Source organism: Scyliorhinus torazame, chromosome 5, assembly GCF_047496885.1.
Source record: "Scyliorhinus torazame isolate Kashiwa2021f chromosome 5, sScyTor2.1, whole genome shotgun sequence".
NCBI classification, from domain to species: Eukaryota; Metazoa; Chordata; class Chondrichthyes; order Carcharhiniformes; family Scyliorhinidae; genus Scyliorhinus; species Scyliorhinus torazame.
The window spans coordinates 195793287-195813769 of record NC_092711.1 but is presented as its reverse complement, the minus strand read 5'-3'; the positions used below and the strand labels follow the sequence as shown (position 1 = coordinate 195813769).

The following is a 20483-nucleotide window of genomic DNA, read 5'->3' as shown; positions in this document are numbered from 1 at the left end:
AGGATGAGGGGGGATCTTATAGAAACATATAAGGTTATGAAGGGAATAGACAGGATAGATGCGGGCAGGTTGTTTCCACTGGCGGGTGAAAGCAGAACTAGCGGGCATAGCCTCAAAATAAGGGGAAGTAGCTTTAGGACTGAGTTTAGGAGGAACTTCTTCACCCAAAGGGTTGTGAATCTATGGAATTCCTTGCCCAGTGAAGCAGTAGAGGCTCCTTCATTAAATGTTTTTAAGATAAAGATAGATAGTTTTTTGAAGAATAAAGGGATTAAGGGTTATGGTGTTCGGGCCGGAAAGTGGAGCTGAGTCCACAAACGTTCAGCCATGATCTCATTGAATGGTGGAGCAGGCTCGAGGGGCCAGATGGCCTACTCCTGCTCCTAGTTCTTATGTTCTTATGTTCTTATGTTTGACTGTATTGTTTTTCTGTAACCTTCAGGAGAATTTCTCTGAGCCCAACACACTTTGGCAATCATAGAATATTCAGTGCAGAAGGAGGCCATTCGGCCCATCGAGTCTGCACCAGCCCTTGGAAAGAGCACCCTACCTATGCCCACACCTCCACCCTGTACCCGTAACTCAGTAACCCCACTCAATCCAACCTTTTTTTGGACACTAAGGGCAATTTAGCATGGCCAATCCACCTAACCTGCACACGGGGAGAAAGTGCAAACTCCACACAGACAGTCACCCAAGCCGGGAATCGAACCTGGGACGCTGGAGCTGTGCAGCAACTGTGCTAACCACTGTGCTACCGTGGCACCTCTTTCCACAGTTCTTGCATGTATTCGATTTATGCTAGCATTCTTCTGCTGTGGATCCAATCTGTTTATAATGATGACATTGTTGTACTTTTACAGCCCTGTTCCTTGAGGTACCCAGTTTGTGGATCATCGCTCCAGCCCCTATCTGTGAAGCTTCATTCATTGCAAGCTCCATAAATGTGATAACTTCCACAGTAGCTTTCAGAGTGAAATCACTAACAGTAAGCAGCTTCCTGTGAATTGCTTCACTGCGTAATCCACAAACCAGCCTTTCATGAAGACTATCATCAAATGGTGTACTAAATTCACAATATCTCAGTAATCTTTTTAAAGACACCATAAACCGTAAAATACTTTCACCTTCTTCCTGACTACGGCAGTGAAACCAAAAGCTTTCTGCAATCAATAACACTTCAGGAAAGAAATGTTCCTCTAAGATGTTCATGGCTTCACTGAAGGACTTGTCTCCTGGTTTTGCTGGGTGAACAAGATTCTGTAACAACATAAACGTTTGCGGCCAACTATGCTGAAAAATGCTGTGACCACTAGGTCCTCCGGTGTCTGATTAGTTATTGAAAACAATTGAAATCTTTCTTCATACAGATTCCATGTTTCATAATACCCAACAAACGCATCCATGGCGCCCGTTTTTCCTGACATTTTTGGGTCCCGGTTCCCAGGGTCTGTACTTCTTCCCTTCCAACTGTGTTGGAAAGTATGGCACAACAATCCTTGACCAAGCAACTAATATCTTTCCTCTTTTATGTCTGATTATTTTGACTTTTCTCCCGAGTAATGACCCATGCAGAGTCAGCAGACTTCGAAGTCTGTGTATGTATGAGTCCTGTCCTGGGAATTTTACTTTATTCCCAATACCCTCCCAGAATTAGTCGATGAAAATCTTCTTTTCACCAATTTTTCTGCCTCAGTCCTCATCGCCAGCTTTCTCTCCTGTTATATTTCTTTGTTGCTGCAAAGAGAAAAGGTCTGGAGGTGGCCACACTGGATTCTTGGAAAACACGATGAGAGGTTTATTAAAGATGTTGCTCATACAATCAAGATGGTGATCTGCTCAAAGACTGTGCAAGCACTCTGCTGACATCACTACACACCAAGTGACTCAGAATCAGGAGCAATGTATTTTCAAATGCATAAACCTGACTTCGTACTGTACCTGTCCTGGGAGTGTTTGATGGCGAGCTTTACCGTGTATCTCACCCCGTCCTGTACCTGACCTGGGAGTATTTGATGGGGACAGGGTAGAGGGAGATTTACTCCGTATCTAACCTGGTGCTGTATCTGTCCTGGGAATGTTTGATGGGCACAGGTAGAGTGAGATTTACTCTGTATCTAACCCCCATGTTGTACCTGTCCTGGGAGCATCTGTTGGAAACAGTGTAGAGGGAGCTTTACTCTGTATCTAACACCGTGCTGTACCTGTCCTGGGAGTGTTTGATGGAGACAGTTTAGAGGAAGCTTTACTCTGTATCTAACACTGTACTGTACCTTTCCTGGAGGTGTTTGATGGAGACAGTTTAGAACATAGAACATAGAAAATACAGCACAGAACAGGCCCTTCGGCCCACGATGTTGCGCCGAACCTTTGTCCTAGATTAATCATAGATTATCATTGAATTTACAGTGCAGAAGGAGGCCATTTGGCCCCCTGAGTCTGCACCGGCTCTTGGAAAGAGCACCACACCCAAACTCAACACCTCCACCCAACACCAAGGGCAATTTTGGACACTAAGGGCAATTTATCATGGCCAATCCACCTACCCTGCACATCTTTGGACTGTGGGAGGAAACCGGAGCACCCGGAGGAAACCCACGCAGACACGGGGAGGACGTGCAGACTCCGCACAGACAGTGACCCAAGCCGGAATCGAACCTGGGACCCTGGAGCTGTGAAGCAATTGTGCTATCCACAATGCTACCGTGCTGCCATTAAGAACAAATAAATCTACACTATATCATTTTACCGTAATCCATGTACCTATCCAATAGCTGCTTGAAGGTCCCTAATGTTTCCGACTCAACTACTTCCACAGGCAGTGCATTCCATGCCCCCACTACTCTCTGGGTAAAGAACCTACCTCTGATATCCCTCCTATATCTTCCACCTTTCACCTTAAATTTATGTCCCCTTGTAATGGTTTGTTCCACCCGGGGAGAAAGTCTCTGACTGTCTACTCTATCTATTCCCCTGATCATCTTATAAACCTCTATCAAGTCGCCCCTCATCCTTCTCCGTTCTAATGAGAAAAGGCCTAGCACCCTCAACCTTTCCTCGTCAGACCTACTCTCCATTCCAGGTAACATCCTGGTAAATCTTCTTTGCACCTTTTCCAAAGCTTCCACATCCTTCCTAAAATGAGGTGACCAGAACTGTACACAGTACTCCAAATGTGGCCTTACCAAAGTTTTGTACTTCTGGTCGCCACACTACCAGAAGGATGTGGAGGCTTTAGAGAGGGTGCAGAAGAGATTTACCAGAATGTTGCCTGGTATGGAGGGCATAAGCTATGAGGAGCGATTGAATAAACTCGGTTTGTTCTCTCTGGAACGAAGGAGGTTGAGGGGCGACCTGATAGAGGTCTACAAAATTATGAGGGGCATAGACAGAGTGGATAGTCAGAGGCTTTTCCCCAGGGTAGAGGGGTCAATTCCTAGGGGGCATAGGTTTAAGGTGAGAGGGGCAAGGTTTAGAGTAGATGTACGAGGCAAGTTTTTTACGCAGAGGGTAGTGGGTGCCTGGAACTCGCTACCGGAGGAGGTAGTGGAAGCAGGGACGATAGGGACATTTAAGGGGCATCTTGACAAATATATGAATAGGATGGGAATAGAAGGATACGGACCCAGGAAGTGTAGAAGATTGTAGTTTAGTCGGGCAGTATGGTCGGCGCGGGCTTGGAGGGCCGAAGGGCCTGTTCCTGTGCTGTACATTTCTTTGTTCTTTTGTTCTTTGCATCATCACCTCACGGCTCTTAAATTCAATCCCTCTGTTAATGAACGCGAGCACACCATAGGCCTTCTTCACAGCTCTATCCACTTGAGTGGCAACTTTCAAAGATGTATGAACATAGAGGGAACTTTCCTCTGTATCTAACCCCGTGCTGTAACTGGTCTGGGAGCGTTTTATGGGGACAGTTTAGACGGAGCTTTCCTCTGTATCTAACCCATGCTATACCTGACCTGAGAGTGCTTGATGGGGACAGTGTAGAGGGAGCTTTACTCTGTATCTAACACTGTGCTGTTCCTGTCCTGGGAGTGTTTGATGGAGACAATTTAGAGGGAACTTTCCTCTGTATCTAATCCCGTGCTATACCTGTCCTGGGAGTGTTTGATGAGGACCTTGTAGAGGGAGCTTTACTCTCTATCTAACCCTGTGATGTATCTGTCCTTGGAGTGTTTGATGGGGGCAGTGTAGAGAGATAGCTTTACTCTGTATCTAACCCCGTGCTGTACCTGTCCTGGGAGTGTTTGGCGGGGACAGTGTAGAGGGAACTTTACTCTGTATCTAACCTCGTGCTGTACCTGTCCTGGGAGTGTTTGGCGGGGACAGTGTAGAGGAAGCTTTACTCTGTATCTAACCCCGTGCTGTACCTGTCCTGGGAGTGTTTGGCGGGGAAAGTGTAGAGGGAACTTTACTCTGTATCTACCCTCGTGCTGTACCTGCCGTGGGAGTGTTTGATGGGGGCAGTGTAGAGGCAGACTTATTCTGTATCTAACCTTGTGTTGTACCTGTCCTGGGAGTGTTTGATGGGACAGCTTAGCGGGAGCTTTGCTCTTTTTCTACTCCATACTTGACAACATGATCATTGCACTGGTGAGTTCATTCTTCCCGTCTCTCTGTGTTCTTTAACTTACAGGTTCTTACCCTCGCCTGTCGCTCAGTTTTCGTATCAAGAGGAATATTGGATATTTCATTCTGCAGACCTACATGCCATCAATCCTCATCACCATCCTGTCCTGGGTCTCCTTCTGGATTAATTATGATGCTTCAGCTGCCCGGGTGGCTCTGGGTGAGTTACCACCAAACAGGAACAATCCTCAAATCCCATAATAGCCTGATTGACTGGGGCAATAAACTCAGATTGCAAACATAATAACCATGTACCATAACCTGGGCAGCACCTATAATTATACAATGTTTGTAAGGCAGAAGTCGGCTATTCAGTTCATTATGCCCAAGCTAGCCCTCTGAAGGAGATGATAATCCCATTGTTTTTAAATGCCTCAGTTGAAGCAGTCTCCACCACACCCTTGTAGCTTAGGGAGAATCCAGCATACACAGATACCCCAGTGCTTCTCCTTCTACCCTGAGGTCTGATAATTCACCTTTGCTGCCAGCAAAACGTGCTGCCAGCAAAACTTGCCTCAGGTGGGGCTGCAGACTGTGCACTGGGGGTTGCCTGTCTGGTGAGGAAGAATCAACATCAGTCCTCACCCTGGATTCCCCCAACCACCATCCTCATATGCAATTAAGAACTTGGATGGAGATCGCCAATGGGAAGCTTGGCTTAGCCAATCTTGTTAATCAGAATCACAAAAATAACTGCTGCTTCAGATGGATATCACTGTGATACAGACCTGGATATCACTGTGTGATACAGACCTGGATATCACTGTGTGATACAGAGCTGGATATCACCGTGTGATACAGAGCAGGATATCACTGTGTGATACAGGGCAGGATATCACTGTGTGATATAGAGCTGGTTATCACTGTGTGATACAGAGCAGGATATCACTGTGTGACACTGACCTGATATCACTGTGTGATACAGAGCAGGATATCACTGTGTGATACAGAGCAGGATATCACTGTGTGACACTAACCTGATATCACTGTGTGATACAGAGCAGGATATCACTGTGTGACACTGACCTGATAACACTGTGATACAGAGCAGGATATCACTGTGTGACACTGACCTGATATCACTGTGTGATACAGAGCAGGATATCACTGTGTGACACTGACCTGATATCACTGTGTGATACAGAGCAGGATATCACTGTGTGATACAGGGCTGGATATCACTGTGTGACACTGACCTGATATCACTGTGTGATACAGAGCAGGATATCACTGTGTGACACTGACCTGATATCACTGTGTGATACAGAGCTGGATACAGAGTTGGGATAGAACTGTGTGACACTGACCTAATATCACTATGTGACACTGACCTGACATCACTGTGTGATACAGAGCTGGGATATCACTGTGTGATACAGAGCTGGGATATCACTGTGTGATACAGAGCTGGGATATCACTGTGGGACACAGTGCTGGATATCACTATGTGATACAGAGCTGGGATATCACTATGTGATACAGAGCTTGGATATCACTGTATGATACAGAGCTGGGATCTCACTGTGTGATACAGAGCTGATATTCATGTGTGAGACAGAGATGGATATCACTGTATGTTACAGAGCTGGGTTATAGTTTTTGGAAGGGGTAACCAAGAAGGTAAATGTGTCCACGCAGTCTACATGGACTTTAGCAAGGCCTTTGATAAGGTACCACAAGGCAGGTTGTTGCAAAAGGTTAAATCTTACGGAATCCATGGTGAGGTAGCCAATTGGATACAAAATTGGCTTGGCGGCCGAAGCTGAAAGGTGGTTGTGGAGGGGTGTTTTTCAAACTGGAGGCCTGTGACCAGCGGTGTGCCTCAGGGATAGGTGCTGTACTTACTGTTATTTGTGATATACATTAATGAGTTGGATGAGAATGTAGGAGACATGGTTAGTAAGTTTGCAGATGACACCAAGATTGGTGGCATAGTGGATAGTGAAGAAGGTTATATAAGATTGCACAGGATCTTGACCAATTGGGGCAGTGGGCCGATGAATGACAGATGGAGTTTAATTTGGATAAACGTGAGGTGATACATTGTGGTCGATCAAATCAGAGCAGGACCTACTCAGTTAATGGTAGGGAGTTAGGGAGAGTTACCGAACAAAGGGATCTAGAGGTACAGGTGCATAGCTCTTTGAAGGTGGAGTCGCAGGTGGACAGGGTGGTGAAGAAGGCATTAAGCATGTTAGCTTTTATTGGTCAGAATATTGAATATAGGGGTTGAGATGTCTTGTTGAAGTTGTACAAGACATTAGTCAGACCACACATGGAATACTGTGTTCAGTTCTGGTCACCCTATTATAGGAAGGATATTATTAAACTAGAAAGAGTGCAGAAGAGATTTACGAGATGCTACCAGGACTTAATGGTCTGAGCTCTAAGGAGAGGCTGGATAAACTGGGACTTTTTTTCCCTGGAGCGTAGGAGGTTTAGGGGTGAACTTATAGAGGTTTATAAAATAATGAGGGGCATAGACAAGGTAGATACTCAACACCTTTTCCCAAAGGTAGAGGATTTTGCTGTGCGATATAGAGCTGGATATCATTGTATGATTCAGCAGAATCACCAATTTTAGAGGGTTCACTCGAGACCGTAGCAGCAGTATATATATATTTTTTTTCTAAGGGCGTAACGGGTGTTTAATCTTTAAATTATTTATTTATTTATTTTTCCTCCTTTTAAATCTCTTTGGGAATTCAGATCAGAGGAGATGGAAGCTAGAGCAGTTGCATGCACCTCCTGTAGGATGTGGGTGGTGAGGGACACCATTAGTGTCTTCACTGACTACACCTGCGGGAAGTGCACCCAACTCCAGCTCCTCAGAGACCGCATTAGGGAACTGCAGCTAGATGAACTTCGGATCATCCGGGAGGCAGAGGGGGTAATTGAGAAGAGTTACAGGGAGGAAACCACACCCAAGGTTCAGGACAAGAGTAGGTGGGTTCCAGTCAGGGGAAGAAAAAGGAAAGGGCAGACAGTGCAGGGATCCCTCTTGGCCGTACCCCTTCAAAACAAGTATACCGCTTTGGATGCTGTGGGGGGTGGGGGGGGACCGACCAGGTGAAGGCCATAGCAGCCAGGTCTCTGGCACTGAGCCTGGCTCTGTGGCTCGAAGGGAAGGGAGGAGAATAGAAAAGCAATAGTGATAGGAGACTCAATGGTCGGGGAACGGATAGGATATTCTGTGGTCGCGAGCGAGACTCCCGGAAGGTATGTTGTCTCCCGGGTGCCAGGGCCAGGATGTCTCGGATCGAGTCTACAGGATTCTTAAGGGGGAGGGGGAGCAACCAGAAGTCATGGTGCACATAGGCACAGACGACATAGCTAAGAAACGTGATGAGGATCTAAAATGTGATTTTAGGGAGTTATGTAGGAAGTTAAAGAGCAGGGCGAGCAGAGTAGTAATCTCAGGATTGCTACCGGTGCTACGTGCAAGTGAGGCAAGGAACAGAGAGCGAGTGCAGCTGAACGTGTGGCTGCAGGGCTGGTGCAAGAGGGAGGGCTTCAGATATGTAGATCACTGGGATAGCTTCTGGGGAAGGTGGGACCTGTACATGAAGGACGGGTTGCACCTAAACTGGAGGGGCACCAATATCCTGGGTGGGAGATTTGCTAGAGCTCTTCGGGAGGGTTTAAACTAGTTTGACAGGGGGATGGGAACCAGAGCTATGGATCAGAGTATTGGGTAGCTGTTGAACAGGCAGAAATAGTGTGCAGAGAGTCTGTGAGGAAGGAAAGACAGTTGATAGGGCAAAGTTGCACTCAGTTGGATGGGTTAAAGTGTGTCTGATGTTCCGGGGTTTAGGTTTTTTAAGAAGAATAGTGAGGGAGGTAAAAGAGGAGGGGGAGTGGCACTGTTAATGAGGGAAAGCATCACAGCTGCAGAAAACGAGGAAGTCGAGGAGGGTTTTTCTACTGAGTCAGTATGGGCGAAGGTAAGAAACAAGCAAGGAGCAATCACTTTATTGGGAGTTTTCTATAGACCCCCCAATAGCAGCAGAGAGATGGAAGAACAGATTGGGCAGCAGATCTTGGAATGGTGCAGAAATAACAGAGTTGTTGTCATGGGTGACTTCAACTTCCCTCATATTGACTGGAACCTCCTTAGTACAAATGGTTTGGATTGAGCCAATTTTGTCCGGTGTGTCCAGGAAGGATTCCTGACTCAATATGTCGATAGGCCAACTAGGAGGAAGGCCATATTGGATTTGGTGCTTGGAAACGAACCAGGCCAGGTGTCAGATGTTTCGGTGAGGGAGCATTTCCGTGATAGTGACCACAGCTCCTTGACCTTTACCGTAGTCATAGAGAGGGACAGGAACAGACAGTATGGGAAGGTATTTAATTGGGGGAGGGGAAATTATACTGCTATTAGACTGGAGCTGAGGAGCATTAATTGGGAACAGATGTTCTCAGGGAAATGTACAACAGTAATGTGGGGATCGTTTAAGAAGCACTTGCTGCAAGTGCTGAATAGTTTTGTCCCATTGAGGCAAGGAAGGAATGATAAGGTGAAGGAGCCTTGGATGACAAGAGAAGTGGAGCTTCTAATCAAGAGGAAGAAGGAAGCTTAAGTAAGGCTGAGGAAGCAAGGACCTGGCACGGCTCTAGAGGGTTACAAGGTAGCCAGGAAGGAACTCAAAAATGTTCTTAGGAGAGCTAGAAAGGAACATGAAAAAGCCTTGGTGGGAAGGATGATAGAAAACCCCAAGGCATTCTACACTTACGTGGGAAATAAAAGGATGATCAGAGTGAGAGTAGGGCTGATCAGGGATAATGGAGGGAACTTGTGCTTAGAGTCTGAGGAGGTAGGGGAGGCCCTAAATGAATATTTTGCTTCAGTATTCACTAGCGAGAGGGACCTTGTTAATCATGAGAACAGCGTGAACTAGGTTAATAGACTCGGACAGGTTGATATTAAGAAGGAGGATGTGCTGGAAATTCTGAAAAGCATCAGGATAGATATGTCCCCTGGGCCAGAGGGGATATACCCAAGGTTACTACGGGAAGCAAGAGTGGAGATTTCTGCACTGTTTCGATGATCTTTGCATCCAGTCAGTCTTGCGTCTGTGTTGAGCAAAATACCGGAAAGAATTCTGAGATAGGATTTATGGTTATTTAGAAAAAAATAGTTTGATTAAAGATAGTCAACATGGCTTTGTGAGGGGAAGGTCATGCCTCACAAGCCTCGTTGAATTCTTTGAGGATGTGACGAGACACATTGATGAAGATCGGGCAGTGGATGTGGTGTATATGGATTTCAGTAAGGCATTTGACAATGTTCCCCATGGTAGGCTTATTCGGAAAGTCAGGGGGCATGGGATACAGCAAAATCTGGCTGGATACAGAATTGGCTGGCTAAAAGAAGACAGTGAGTGGTAGTTGATGGAAAATATTCCGCCAGGCGGTCAGTGACCAGTGGTGTCCCGCCGGGATCTGTTCTGGGAGCTCTGCTCTTTGTGGTTTTTATAAATGACTTGGGTGAGGAAATGGAAGGGTGGGTTAGTAAGTTTGCCGATGTCACAAAGGTTGGTGGAGTTGTAGATAGTGTTGAGGGCTGTTGCAGGTTACAACAGGACATTGGCAGGATGCAGAGCTGGGCTGAGAAGTGGCAGATGGAGTTCAACCGAGATAAATGTGAAGTGATTCATTTTGGAAGGTCGAATTTGAATGCTGAAGACAGGTTTAAAGGCAGGATTCTTGGAAGTGTGGAGGAACAGAGGAATCTAGGGTTCATGTACGTAGATCCCTCAAAGTTGCCACCCAGATTGATAGGGTTGTTGAGAAGGCATATGGTATGTTGGCTTTCATTAACAGGGGGATTGAGTTTAAGAGCTGCGAGGTTTTGCTGTAGCTTTATAAAACCCTGGTTAGACCACACTTGTAATATTGTGTCCAGTTCTGGTCACCTCGTTATACGAAGGATGTGAATGCTTTGGAGAGGGAGCAGAGGAGATTTACCAGGATGCTTCCTGGACCGGAGGGCATGTCTTATCAAGAAAGGTTGAGGGAGCTTGGGCTTTTCTCACTGGAACGAAGAACGAAGAGAGGTGACATGATAGAGGTGTACAAGGTGATGAGAGATATGGATAGAATGGATAGCCAGAGACTTTTCCCCAGGGCGGAAATGGCTGTCACGAGGGGATATCATTTTAAGGTGATTGGAGGTAGGTTTCGAGGAGATGTCAGTGGTAGGTTCTTTACACAGAGAGTGGTGGGTGTGTGGAATGCACTGCCAGCAGAGGTGGTGGAGTCAGAGTCATTAGGGACATTTTAGCGACTCTTGGACAAGCACATGGACAGCAGTAAATTGAAGGGGTGTAGGTTAGGTTGATCTTAGATTAGGATAAATGGTCAGCACAACATTGTGGGCTGAAGGGCCTGTACTGTTCTATGTTCTATCACTGTGTGATGCAAAGCTGGGATATCACTTTGTGATACAGAGCCGGGATATCGATGTGTGATATGGAGCTGGATGTCGCTTTGTGATACAGGCCTGATAGCACTCTGTGATGCAGAGCTGGGTATCAAGCTGCATATCACTGTGTGATATCGAGCTAGATATCACTGTCTGATACGGACCAGATACCACTGTGTGATACAGAACTGTATATCACTGTGATACATAGCTAGATATCACTGTATTATACAGAGCTGGAAATCACTCTGTGGTATGCAACTTCTGTGAAGTTGCTATTTTGCATTTCAATCCTTGGTCAATGCTGACCCTAGCCCAGGAGTATTTGCTGGTGTGCAATCAACCACATTTCTTTGGGCCAGAATGCAGTGAAACTAAATAATCTATCATCCCAAGGTAACACAGTGATATCCAAGTCTGTATAACACAACAATATCCAGCCTTGTATCTGTCATGATATTCAAGTGAACATCACAGCACATAAACACATGCATAATGATAGACAGAGCAACGGACCAATTAGCACACATAACACGACAGCCAATCACAGACAAGAGCATACACAGGACAAAACAAGAAACACGACACTTCCTGGGCAGTCCATTAGGAGACGGCACAGGGCAAGGACCTCAAAGCCAGACACTCACACGGTCACCACGTGCTGAGTACCAAGTTTGTTGTATAAATAGTTTAACAGAATAAAACTGAGTTGTACCAATCGCAACCGTGTTGGTTCGTCTGTACCTCAAAGCACCCAACATCATGGTAATATCCTGTTCAGTATCACACAGCAATATCCTGCTGAATATCTGACAGCTTTGTATCACACAGCGATATCCATCTTTGTATCAGTGTTATCCAGCTCTGTAATACATCGTGATGCGGGGCGGCGCAGGGCCGGCACAGTGCAACAGTGGTTAGCACTGTTGCTTCACACTGCCAGGTACCCAGGTTTGATACCCGGCTTGGTCTGTGCAGAGTCTGCACGTTCTCCCCGTGTCTGCGTATCCCACAGTGATATCCAGCTCTGTATCACACAGTGATATTCGGCTCTATATCACCCAGTGATATCCAGCTCTGCATCTCACAGTGATATCCAGCACTGTATCGCATAGTGATATCCAACTCTGTATCACACAACGATATCCAGCTTTGTATCACACAGTGATATCCCAGCTCTGTATCACACAGTGATGTTCAGCTCGATACCACCCAGTGATATCCAGCTCTGCATCACACAGTGATATCCAGCTCTGTATTGCATAGTGATATCCAGCTCTGCATCGCACAGTGATATCCAGCTCTGTATCGCACAGTGATATCCAGCTCGGCATCACGCACTGATATCCAGCTTTGTATCAAACAGTAATATCCCAGCTCTGCATCACACACTGATATCCAGCTCTGTATCACAGAGTGATGTCCAGCTCCGTATCACACAGTGAAGTCTGTTTTGTTATGCTCTTGACGTAGCATAAGCTGCTTCCTTGATGTGCACTCTGACAAAGGAAGGTTCACACTTGGAGATAGCTTTACCACGTTTATTAAACTATCAACAATTCTCCTACTTGGATTCAACTCTACTGTCAATCCTTCTATAGCTACTCAGACTGACGAACCAGTCTGCTACAATCCACGTGGTGGGTGTGATGTTCAATCAACCCTGTGTCTGTACTCACTGAGTGTCTCCACTGGAAAGAGACTGAGCATGTGTGATGTGTCCTTTTATATGGGTTGATGTAATGCCCTCCTGTGGTAGTGTCACCTGTGTGTGGCGTGAATGTCCATTGGTCGTGTCCTATCTTACTGACCTATTGGTTGACTGTCTGTGTGTCATGTCTCTGGGGCTCCCTCTAGTGTCTAGTTAGGTTTAGTGTATGTATATTAACCCTTTGTATACTTACGGTGATGTATATCACCACAATGTCCAGCTTTGTATCACACAGTGATGTCCAGCTCCGTATCACACAGTGATGTCCAGCTCCGTATCACACAGTGATGTCCAGCTCCGTATCACACAGTGCTGTCCAGCTCTGTATCACACACTGATGTCCAGCTCTGTATCACACAGTGATATCAGGTCAGTGTCACACAGTGATATCCAGCTCTGCATCACAAAGTGATATCCAGCTCTGAATCACACAGTGATATCCAGCTCTGTATCACACAGTGATGTCCAGCTCTGTATGACACAGTGATATCCCAGCTCTGTATCACACAGTGATATCCCAGCTCTGTATCACTGTGATGCCCAGCTCTGTATGTCAGTGATACTGAGCACTGAATCACACAGTGATATCGAGTTCTGTATCACACAGTGATGTCCAGCTCTGTATGACACAGTGATATCCCAGCTCTGTATCACACAGTGATATCCCAGCTCTGTATCACAGTGATGCCCAGCTCTGTATGTCAGTGATACTGAGCACTGAATCACACAGTGATATCCAGCTTTGTATCACACAGTGACATCAGGTCAGTGTCACACAGTAATATCCAGCTCTGTATCACACAGTGATATCCCAGTTCTGTATCACACAGCGATGTCCAGCTCTGTATGTCACAGTGATAATCAGAAATCACAGAGTGATATCCCTGCTCTGCATCACACAGTGATATCCAGCTCTGCATCACACTCTGATGTCCAGCTCTGTATCACACAGTGATGTCCAGCTCTGTAACTCACAGTGATATTCAGCTCTGTATCACACTGTGTTATCCAGCTCTGAATCACACAGTGATGCCCATCTCTGTATGTCACAGTGATATTCAGCTCTGTATCACACTCTGATGTCCAGCTCTGAATCACACAGTGATGTCCAACTCTGTATCTCACAGTGATATTCAGCTCTGTATCACACTGTGTTATCCAGCTCTGAATCACACAGTGATGCCCATCTCTGTATGTCACAGTGATATTCAGCTCTGTATCTCACAGTGTTATCCAGCTCTGAATCACACAGTGATGTCCAGCTCTGAATCACACAGTGATGTCCAGCTCTGTATCTCACAGTGATATCCAGCTCTGTGTCTCACAGTGACATTCAGCAATATGTAAATCCTAGTTGATACCTATAACCATTCTGATGTTTTCTGTTTTCCAGGTGTTACAACTGTACTCACTATGACAACAATCAACACCCACCTACGGGAAACCCTTCCAAAGATCCCTTATGTTAAAGCCATTGACATCTATCTGATGGGTTGCTTTGTCTTTGTCTTTCTGGCTTTGCTCGAGTATGCCTTTGTCAATTACATCTTCTTTGGCAAAGTGCCATCACAGCAGAAGAAACCAATAGGAAATGTCAATAAGAGCAACACAGAGAGGGGCAGACTCGGGAATGCCCGGGTGAGAATGACATTGTTTTGTGTGACAATATACATACTATATGTATCTGGTGCAGTAATGGTTCAAAGCCTGGGTTACTGTGTGTATGTATCTACTGCAATAAGGGTATTAAAAACCCTGGTTCAAAAGACAGACACTGTGGCTACAGAAGGGGTAATTAAAGCATCGTAAACGTAAGATCATAATTCATTCATGCCTTGTACATTGTTTATCTGAATAGGAATTTTGTTTATAGAAAGAAGGTTAATTAGAGACACGGTGGCACAGTGGTTAGCATTGCTGCCTGACAGTGGAGGGGACCCGGGTTCGATTTTGACTTTGGGTGACAAGTCTATGCGGAGTTTGCACGTTCTCCCCATGTCTGTGTGGGTTTCTACCAGGTGCTCCGGTTTCTTTCCACAGTCCAAAAATGTGCAGGTTCGGTGGATTGGCCATGCTAAATTGCCCCTTAGTGTCCAAAGGTTAGGTGGTGTTACAGAGATATTGGAGGGCCTCGGTAAGGTGCTGCTTCAGAGTGTTAAAACAGGCCTGATGGGCTGAATGGCCTCCTTATGCATTGTCGGAATGCAATGGACTCTATCTATGGATTGTGTTTAACCTTCGTAAGATGGCCATAACCCAGTTAGTGGGATATATATGTAGAAGCAATCAGGTGTGGCATTTTCAGTTTTAGTTTTTGTCTGGAAGTCAAACTAAGAAGCAGTTTCTGAAGAATACAGCCAGAGAATCTGTATCATTCTGACAGAGTGTCAGCTCTCTCTTTTCAAGTAGTTTTAAAGATCTATCCAAAGTTTGACAAATAATCCTGTGTTTGTTAATTGTATTTAAAAGTGGATTATGACCTGAGGTGGATTTGCGTGATTGGAAATAAAGAATGTAGCAGTTAGAAGTTAGTGTTTCATTTTATTGTTAAGCATTGTTTAACTTCAAATTGAAAGTCATTTCTTCTATGATGTTAAAGCTAGTAATCCTCTGTTAGTAGTAAAAATTTGTTTTAGTCTATCATATCCCTATTTGTGCATGGATTCACTCCTGAGCGAGTTATCCTTGCCTCACAGTCTTACAAATTCAATAAAATATTGGGGTTTCTGCGCAGTATCCCAGCTACTGTTGGGGTCTAGCCAGGGATCGCAATAATTGTGAGATCTTGGCAGCAGTGCTGCTGTTGACCTCTGGGTGGCAGCATCTGTGTAACATCCACACTCTTCCAGCAGAGATACAGCAAGACAAAGGTAAGCTTTTCAAATGAGGCAGTTCATTCACAGAAATTGTACATGTGACAATCAACCTGTCCATTAAATCCATTAACCTGGATTGTACTGATTTACATAACTCAAACCTGCATTGTTTTGTGCGGTAACCTGATGTAAGACCAGCCTAACGTAGGCCAGAGTTAATCCTGGGTCAGTCCTGACTCAGTTCAGCTCTTTGCTTGTAAGGGATCTAAAATGACCAGTGGTCCTGTGGTCATGGCCTTCACTGTGCCAATAAACAATAGATAGCAAGAGTGACACTGGAGCTGCATCAAGTTTTAGCCGGTGTGCTCTGATGCCAGTTTAGAACATAGAACATAGAATAGTACAGCACAGTACAGGCCCTTCAGACCACAATGTTGTGCCGACCATTTATCCTAATTTAAGATTAACCTTGTGGTAAACACCACTAGTGATATATTGTGTGCATTACAGGTACGACGGTAAATCCCTGCCTGTTGGCTCCGCCCACCAGGCGGCGTATAAAAGTGTATGCTCTCCTGCGCTGCTTCCATTCTGGTTCCAGCTGCAGGAGGCACAATAAAGCCTCGATTGTTTCACCATTCTCTTGTGGTAATTGACGGTACATCAATTTATTGAACAAGATTTTAAAAGATGGACTTCCTAATCAAGCCTGATCGCCTGCAGCTGAGCCCTCACGCAGCCAATGCCACGTCTACCATCGACCACTGGCTAGCCTGCTTCGAAGGCTATCTCAGAGCAGCCACTGACGAACCCTCGGACCCACAGAAGCTCCAAGTCCTCTACTCACGAGTGAGCCCTGAAGTTTCCCCCTCATCCGGGATGCGCCCACCTACTCAGAAGCGATGACGGTCCTAAAGGGACATTACGTTAAACCGGTGAATCAAGTGTACGCCTGGCACCTCCTGGCCACGAGATGGCAAATCCCTGGGGAGACTCTGGACGATTTCTTGCTGGCCCTATAGATCCTCGGTAGGAACTGTGACTGCCAGGCAGTTTCGTCAGTCCAACACACCGAACTATTAATTAGAGACGCTTATGTCACGGGCATGAAGTCTACTTACGTCCGCCAGCGACTATTGGAAGGGGGTACGCTCGATTTTGCGGAGACTAGGCAGCTTGCTAATTCACTAGAAGTGGCCTCCCGTAACCTGGAGTCCTACATCCCCGACCGCACAGCACCCTCGTGGGCCCCACCAGCTGCCGACTCAAGCTCACCGCAAGCCTGCGCTGCGCGCGCGGCAGCCAGCCAACTCTAGGGGGCCCCAAGTGTTATTTTTGCGGACAAAGCAAACACCCAAGGCAACGCTGCCCGGCGCGGAGCGTGACCTGCAACAGGTGTGGGAAGGAAGGACACTTTGTTTCTGTTTGCCAGGTTCGGTCGGTCGCCGCTGTTTCCAGGCCTGGCATTTCTACACCACCCACGTGCGACCCAGGGGCGCAGCCATCTTCTCCTCCGCAAGCCACATGCAGCCCATGGGTGCTGCCATCTTCCCAACCGCAAGCCACGTGCGGCCCGTGGGCGCCGCCATCTTTGCCGCCCACCATGTGCGCCCTGTGGACGCCGCCATCTTTGGCACCATTTTGGACTGCGCCTCAGGACCCCTGCTCGTCTGGCCGTTCGTCGCCTACTGCTGTCTCCGCCACCGCTGACCAGCCCGGGTCCTCCCAGCATCTTCCGCAGCTCGCCTCCACCACCCTGGATCAGTCTCGGCCCCGCAACCTCGTGACCGCTATGGCGATGGTGAAGATCGACGGGCACGAGACGACCTGCCTCTTCTATGATATATCACGCCCCTCACCGTCCAGAGCATAGAGTTCAGCAACTTCAGGCTCTACGTCCACCCCACCTCTGCGCTGCCCTGTTGCTCGGCCTGGATTATCAATGCCACCTCCAAAGCCTTACTTTGAAATTTGGCGGATCCCTGCCCCCCCCCCTCACCGTCTGTGGCCTCACGACCCTTAAGGTCGGTCCACCTTCACTGTTTGCGACTGCAAACCTGTCGCCACTAGCAGCAGACGGTACAGTGCCCAGGACAGGACCTTCATCAGGTCGGAGGTCCAACGGCTTCTGCGGGAGGGGATCATTGAGGCCAGTAACAGACCCTGGAGAGCTCAAGTGGTGGTAGTGAAGACTGGGAGAAGCACAGGATGGTCATTGACTACAGTCAGACCATCAATCGGTACATGCAGCTCGACGCGTACCCTTCCCATGCATATCTGACATGGTCAATCAGATTGCGCAGTATCGAGTCTTCTCCACAGTTGACTTGAAGTCCGCCTACCGCAGCTCCCCATCCGTCCGGAGGACCACCAATACACTGCGTTCGAAGCAGATGGCCGCCTCTATCACTTCCTCAGAGTTCCCTTCGGCATCACCAATGGGGTCTCGGTCTTCCAGCGAGAAATGGGCCGAATGGTTGACCAGGACGTGGTGCAGGCCACCTTCCTGTACCTAGATAACGTCACCATCTGCGGCCACGATCAGCAGGACCACGACGCAAACCTCCAAAAATTCCTCCATACCGCCAAACTCCTTAACCTCACCTACAATAAGGAGAAATGAATGTTCCGCACCAACCGCTTAGCCACCCTTGGCTATGTAATGGAAAATGAGTCCTAGGGCCCGAACCCGACAGCATGCCCCAAGGGTGGGAGGGGTACGCGTCGAGCTGCATGTACCGATTGATGGTCTGACTGTAGTCAATGACCATCCTGTGCTTCTCCCCAGTCTTCACTGCCCCAAGGCCCTGAAACGAATCCTGGGGTTTTTCACGTATTACGCCCAGTGGGTCCCTAATTATACGGACAAGGCCCACCAGCTCATCACATCCACAGTTTTTCCCCTGACGGCTGAGGCCCTCCAGGCCTTCAACCACATCAAGGCGGACATCGCCAAGGCCACGATGCACGCGGTCGACGAGTCCCAACCCTTTCAGGTGGAGAGCGATGCATTGGACGTGGCTCTGGCCGCCACCCTCAACCAGGCGGGCAGACCCGTGGCCTTCTTTTCCCGCACCCGCCAAGCCTCCGAAATTCGGCACTCCTCTGTCGAAAAGGAAGCCCAAGCCATTGTGGAAGCTGTGCGACATTGGAGGCATTACATCACCGGCAGGAGATTCACTCTCTTCACTGACCAACGGTCGGTTGCCTTCATGTTTAATAATACACAGCGGGGCAAGATCAAAAATGACAAGGTCTTGAGGTGGAGGATTGAGCTCTCCACCTATAATTATGAGATCTTGTATCGTCCGGGGAAGCTCAATGAGCCCCCTGATGCCCTATCCCGCGGTACATGTGCCAGCGCCCATATGGACCGACTCCGGGCTCTCCACTATGACCTCTTCCACCCGGGGGTCACCAGGTGCTTCCATTTTATCAAGGCCCGCAACCTGTCCTACTCCATTGAGGAGGTCAGGACCGTCACCAGAGACTGCCAAGTCTGCGCAGAGTGCAAGCCGCACTTCTACCGGCCAGATAGAGCGTACCTGGTGAAGGCCTCCCGCCCCTTTGAACGCCTCAGCGTGGACTTCAAAGGGCCCCTTCCCTCCACCGCCCTGTTGTCTAAAAATCTCCCAGTCTCTCGCTGGCAGGAGGTCCTCTCCGACGCGCCCCACTCCATCCGGTCGCTCCTCTGCACCGCCACTAATGAGACCCCTCACGAACGTGTGTTTGCCTTCCTCAGGAAGTCCACCTCCGGGGTCTCGCTCCCAACGTGGCTGACAGTTCCTGGACCCGTCCTCCTCCGGAAGCATGTGCGGAGCCATAAATCGGACTCCTTGGTCGAGAAAGTCCACCTCCTACATGCAAACCCGCAGTACGCCTACGTGGCACACTCTGACGGGTGACAGGACACAGTCTCCCTCTGGGACCTGGCACCCGCTGTGTCCTCCCCCATGACCCCCGACCTGATGACACCGCTTCCCCCCCCCCCCCCCCCCCCCAGGTTGCCTCATTCACACTTGCGCCACTCACTCTCCCTCCAGCGAACCTCACCGCAGCCCCCACCCCAGCAGGATCCGTCCTCCCACTGGATCCACTCAGGGGTGACGAAGACGAGGACAACATGCTCCCGGAGTTGCAGGTGACCAGATCGGCGCCCACATCACCACCAGGACTGAGGCGATCGCGGCGGAGGGTCAAAGCCCCCGACAGGCTTAATTTGTAATGTTTTCGTCACCCCCGCTGGACTTTTTTTTAACAGGGGGTGAATGTGGTAAACACCACTAATGATATATTGTATGTATTACGGCAGTGCCCGTATATTACAGGTACGACGGTAAATCCCTGCCTGCTGGCTCCGCCCAGCAGGCGGCGTATAAAAGTGTCTGTTCTCCTGCGCTGCTTCCATTCTGGTTCCAGCTGCAGGAGGCACAACATCTTGTGCAATAAAGCCTCGATTGTATCACCATTCTCGTCTCGTGGTAATTGACGGTACATCAGTCCTGTGGTCATGTCCTTCACTGTGCCAATAAACAATAGATAGCAAGTGTGACACCGGAGCTGCATCAAGTTTTAGCCGATGTGCTCTGATGCCAGTTTAGAACATAGAACATAGAATAGTACAGCACAGTACAGGCCCTTCAGCCCACATTGTTGTGCCGATCATTTATCCTAATCTAAGATCAACCTAACCTACACCCCTTCAATTTACTGCTGTCCATGTGCCTGTCTAAGAGTCGCTTAAATGTCCCTAATGACTCTGACTCCACCACCTCTGCTGGCAGTGCATTCCACACACACACCACTCTCTGTAAAGACCCTACCTCTGACATCTCCCCTATACCTTCCTCCAATTATCTTAAAATGATGTTCCCTCGTGTCAGCCATTTCCACCCTG

At 47.8% G+C, this 20483-nt stretch overlaps 1 protein-coding gene across 1 annotated transcript in view; it reads left to right on the top strand.

Moving 5' to 3' along the window:
- Nucleotides 1–20483, top strand: part of gabrb4 (gamma-aminobutyric acid type A receptor subunit beta4) — a 262963-nt gene that overhangs the window by 233878 nt on the left and 8602 nt on the right. Inside the window, exons 7-8 of the mRNA XM_072504957.1 lie at nucleotides 4640–4792; nucleotides 14164–14408. Coding sequence (XP_072361058.1) covers nucleotides 4640–4792; nucleotides 14164–14408 — 398 coding nt within the window. The remainder of the gene's footprint in view (nucleotides 1–4639; nucleotides 4793–14163; nucleotides 14409–20483) is intronic.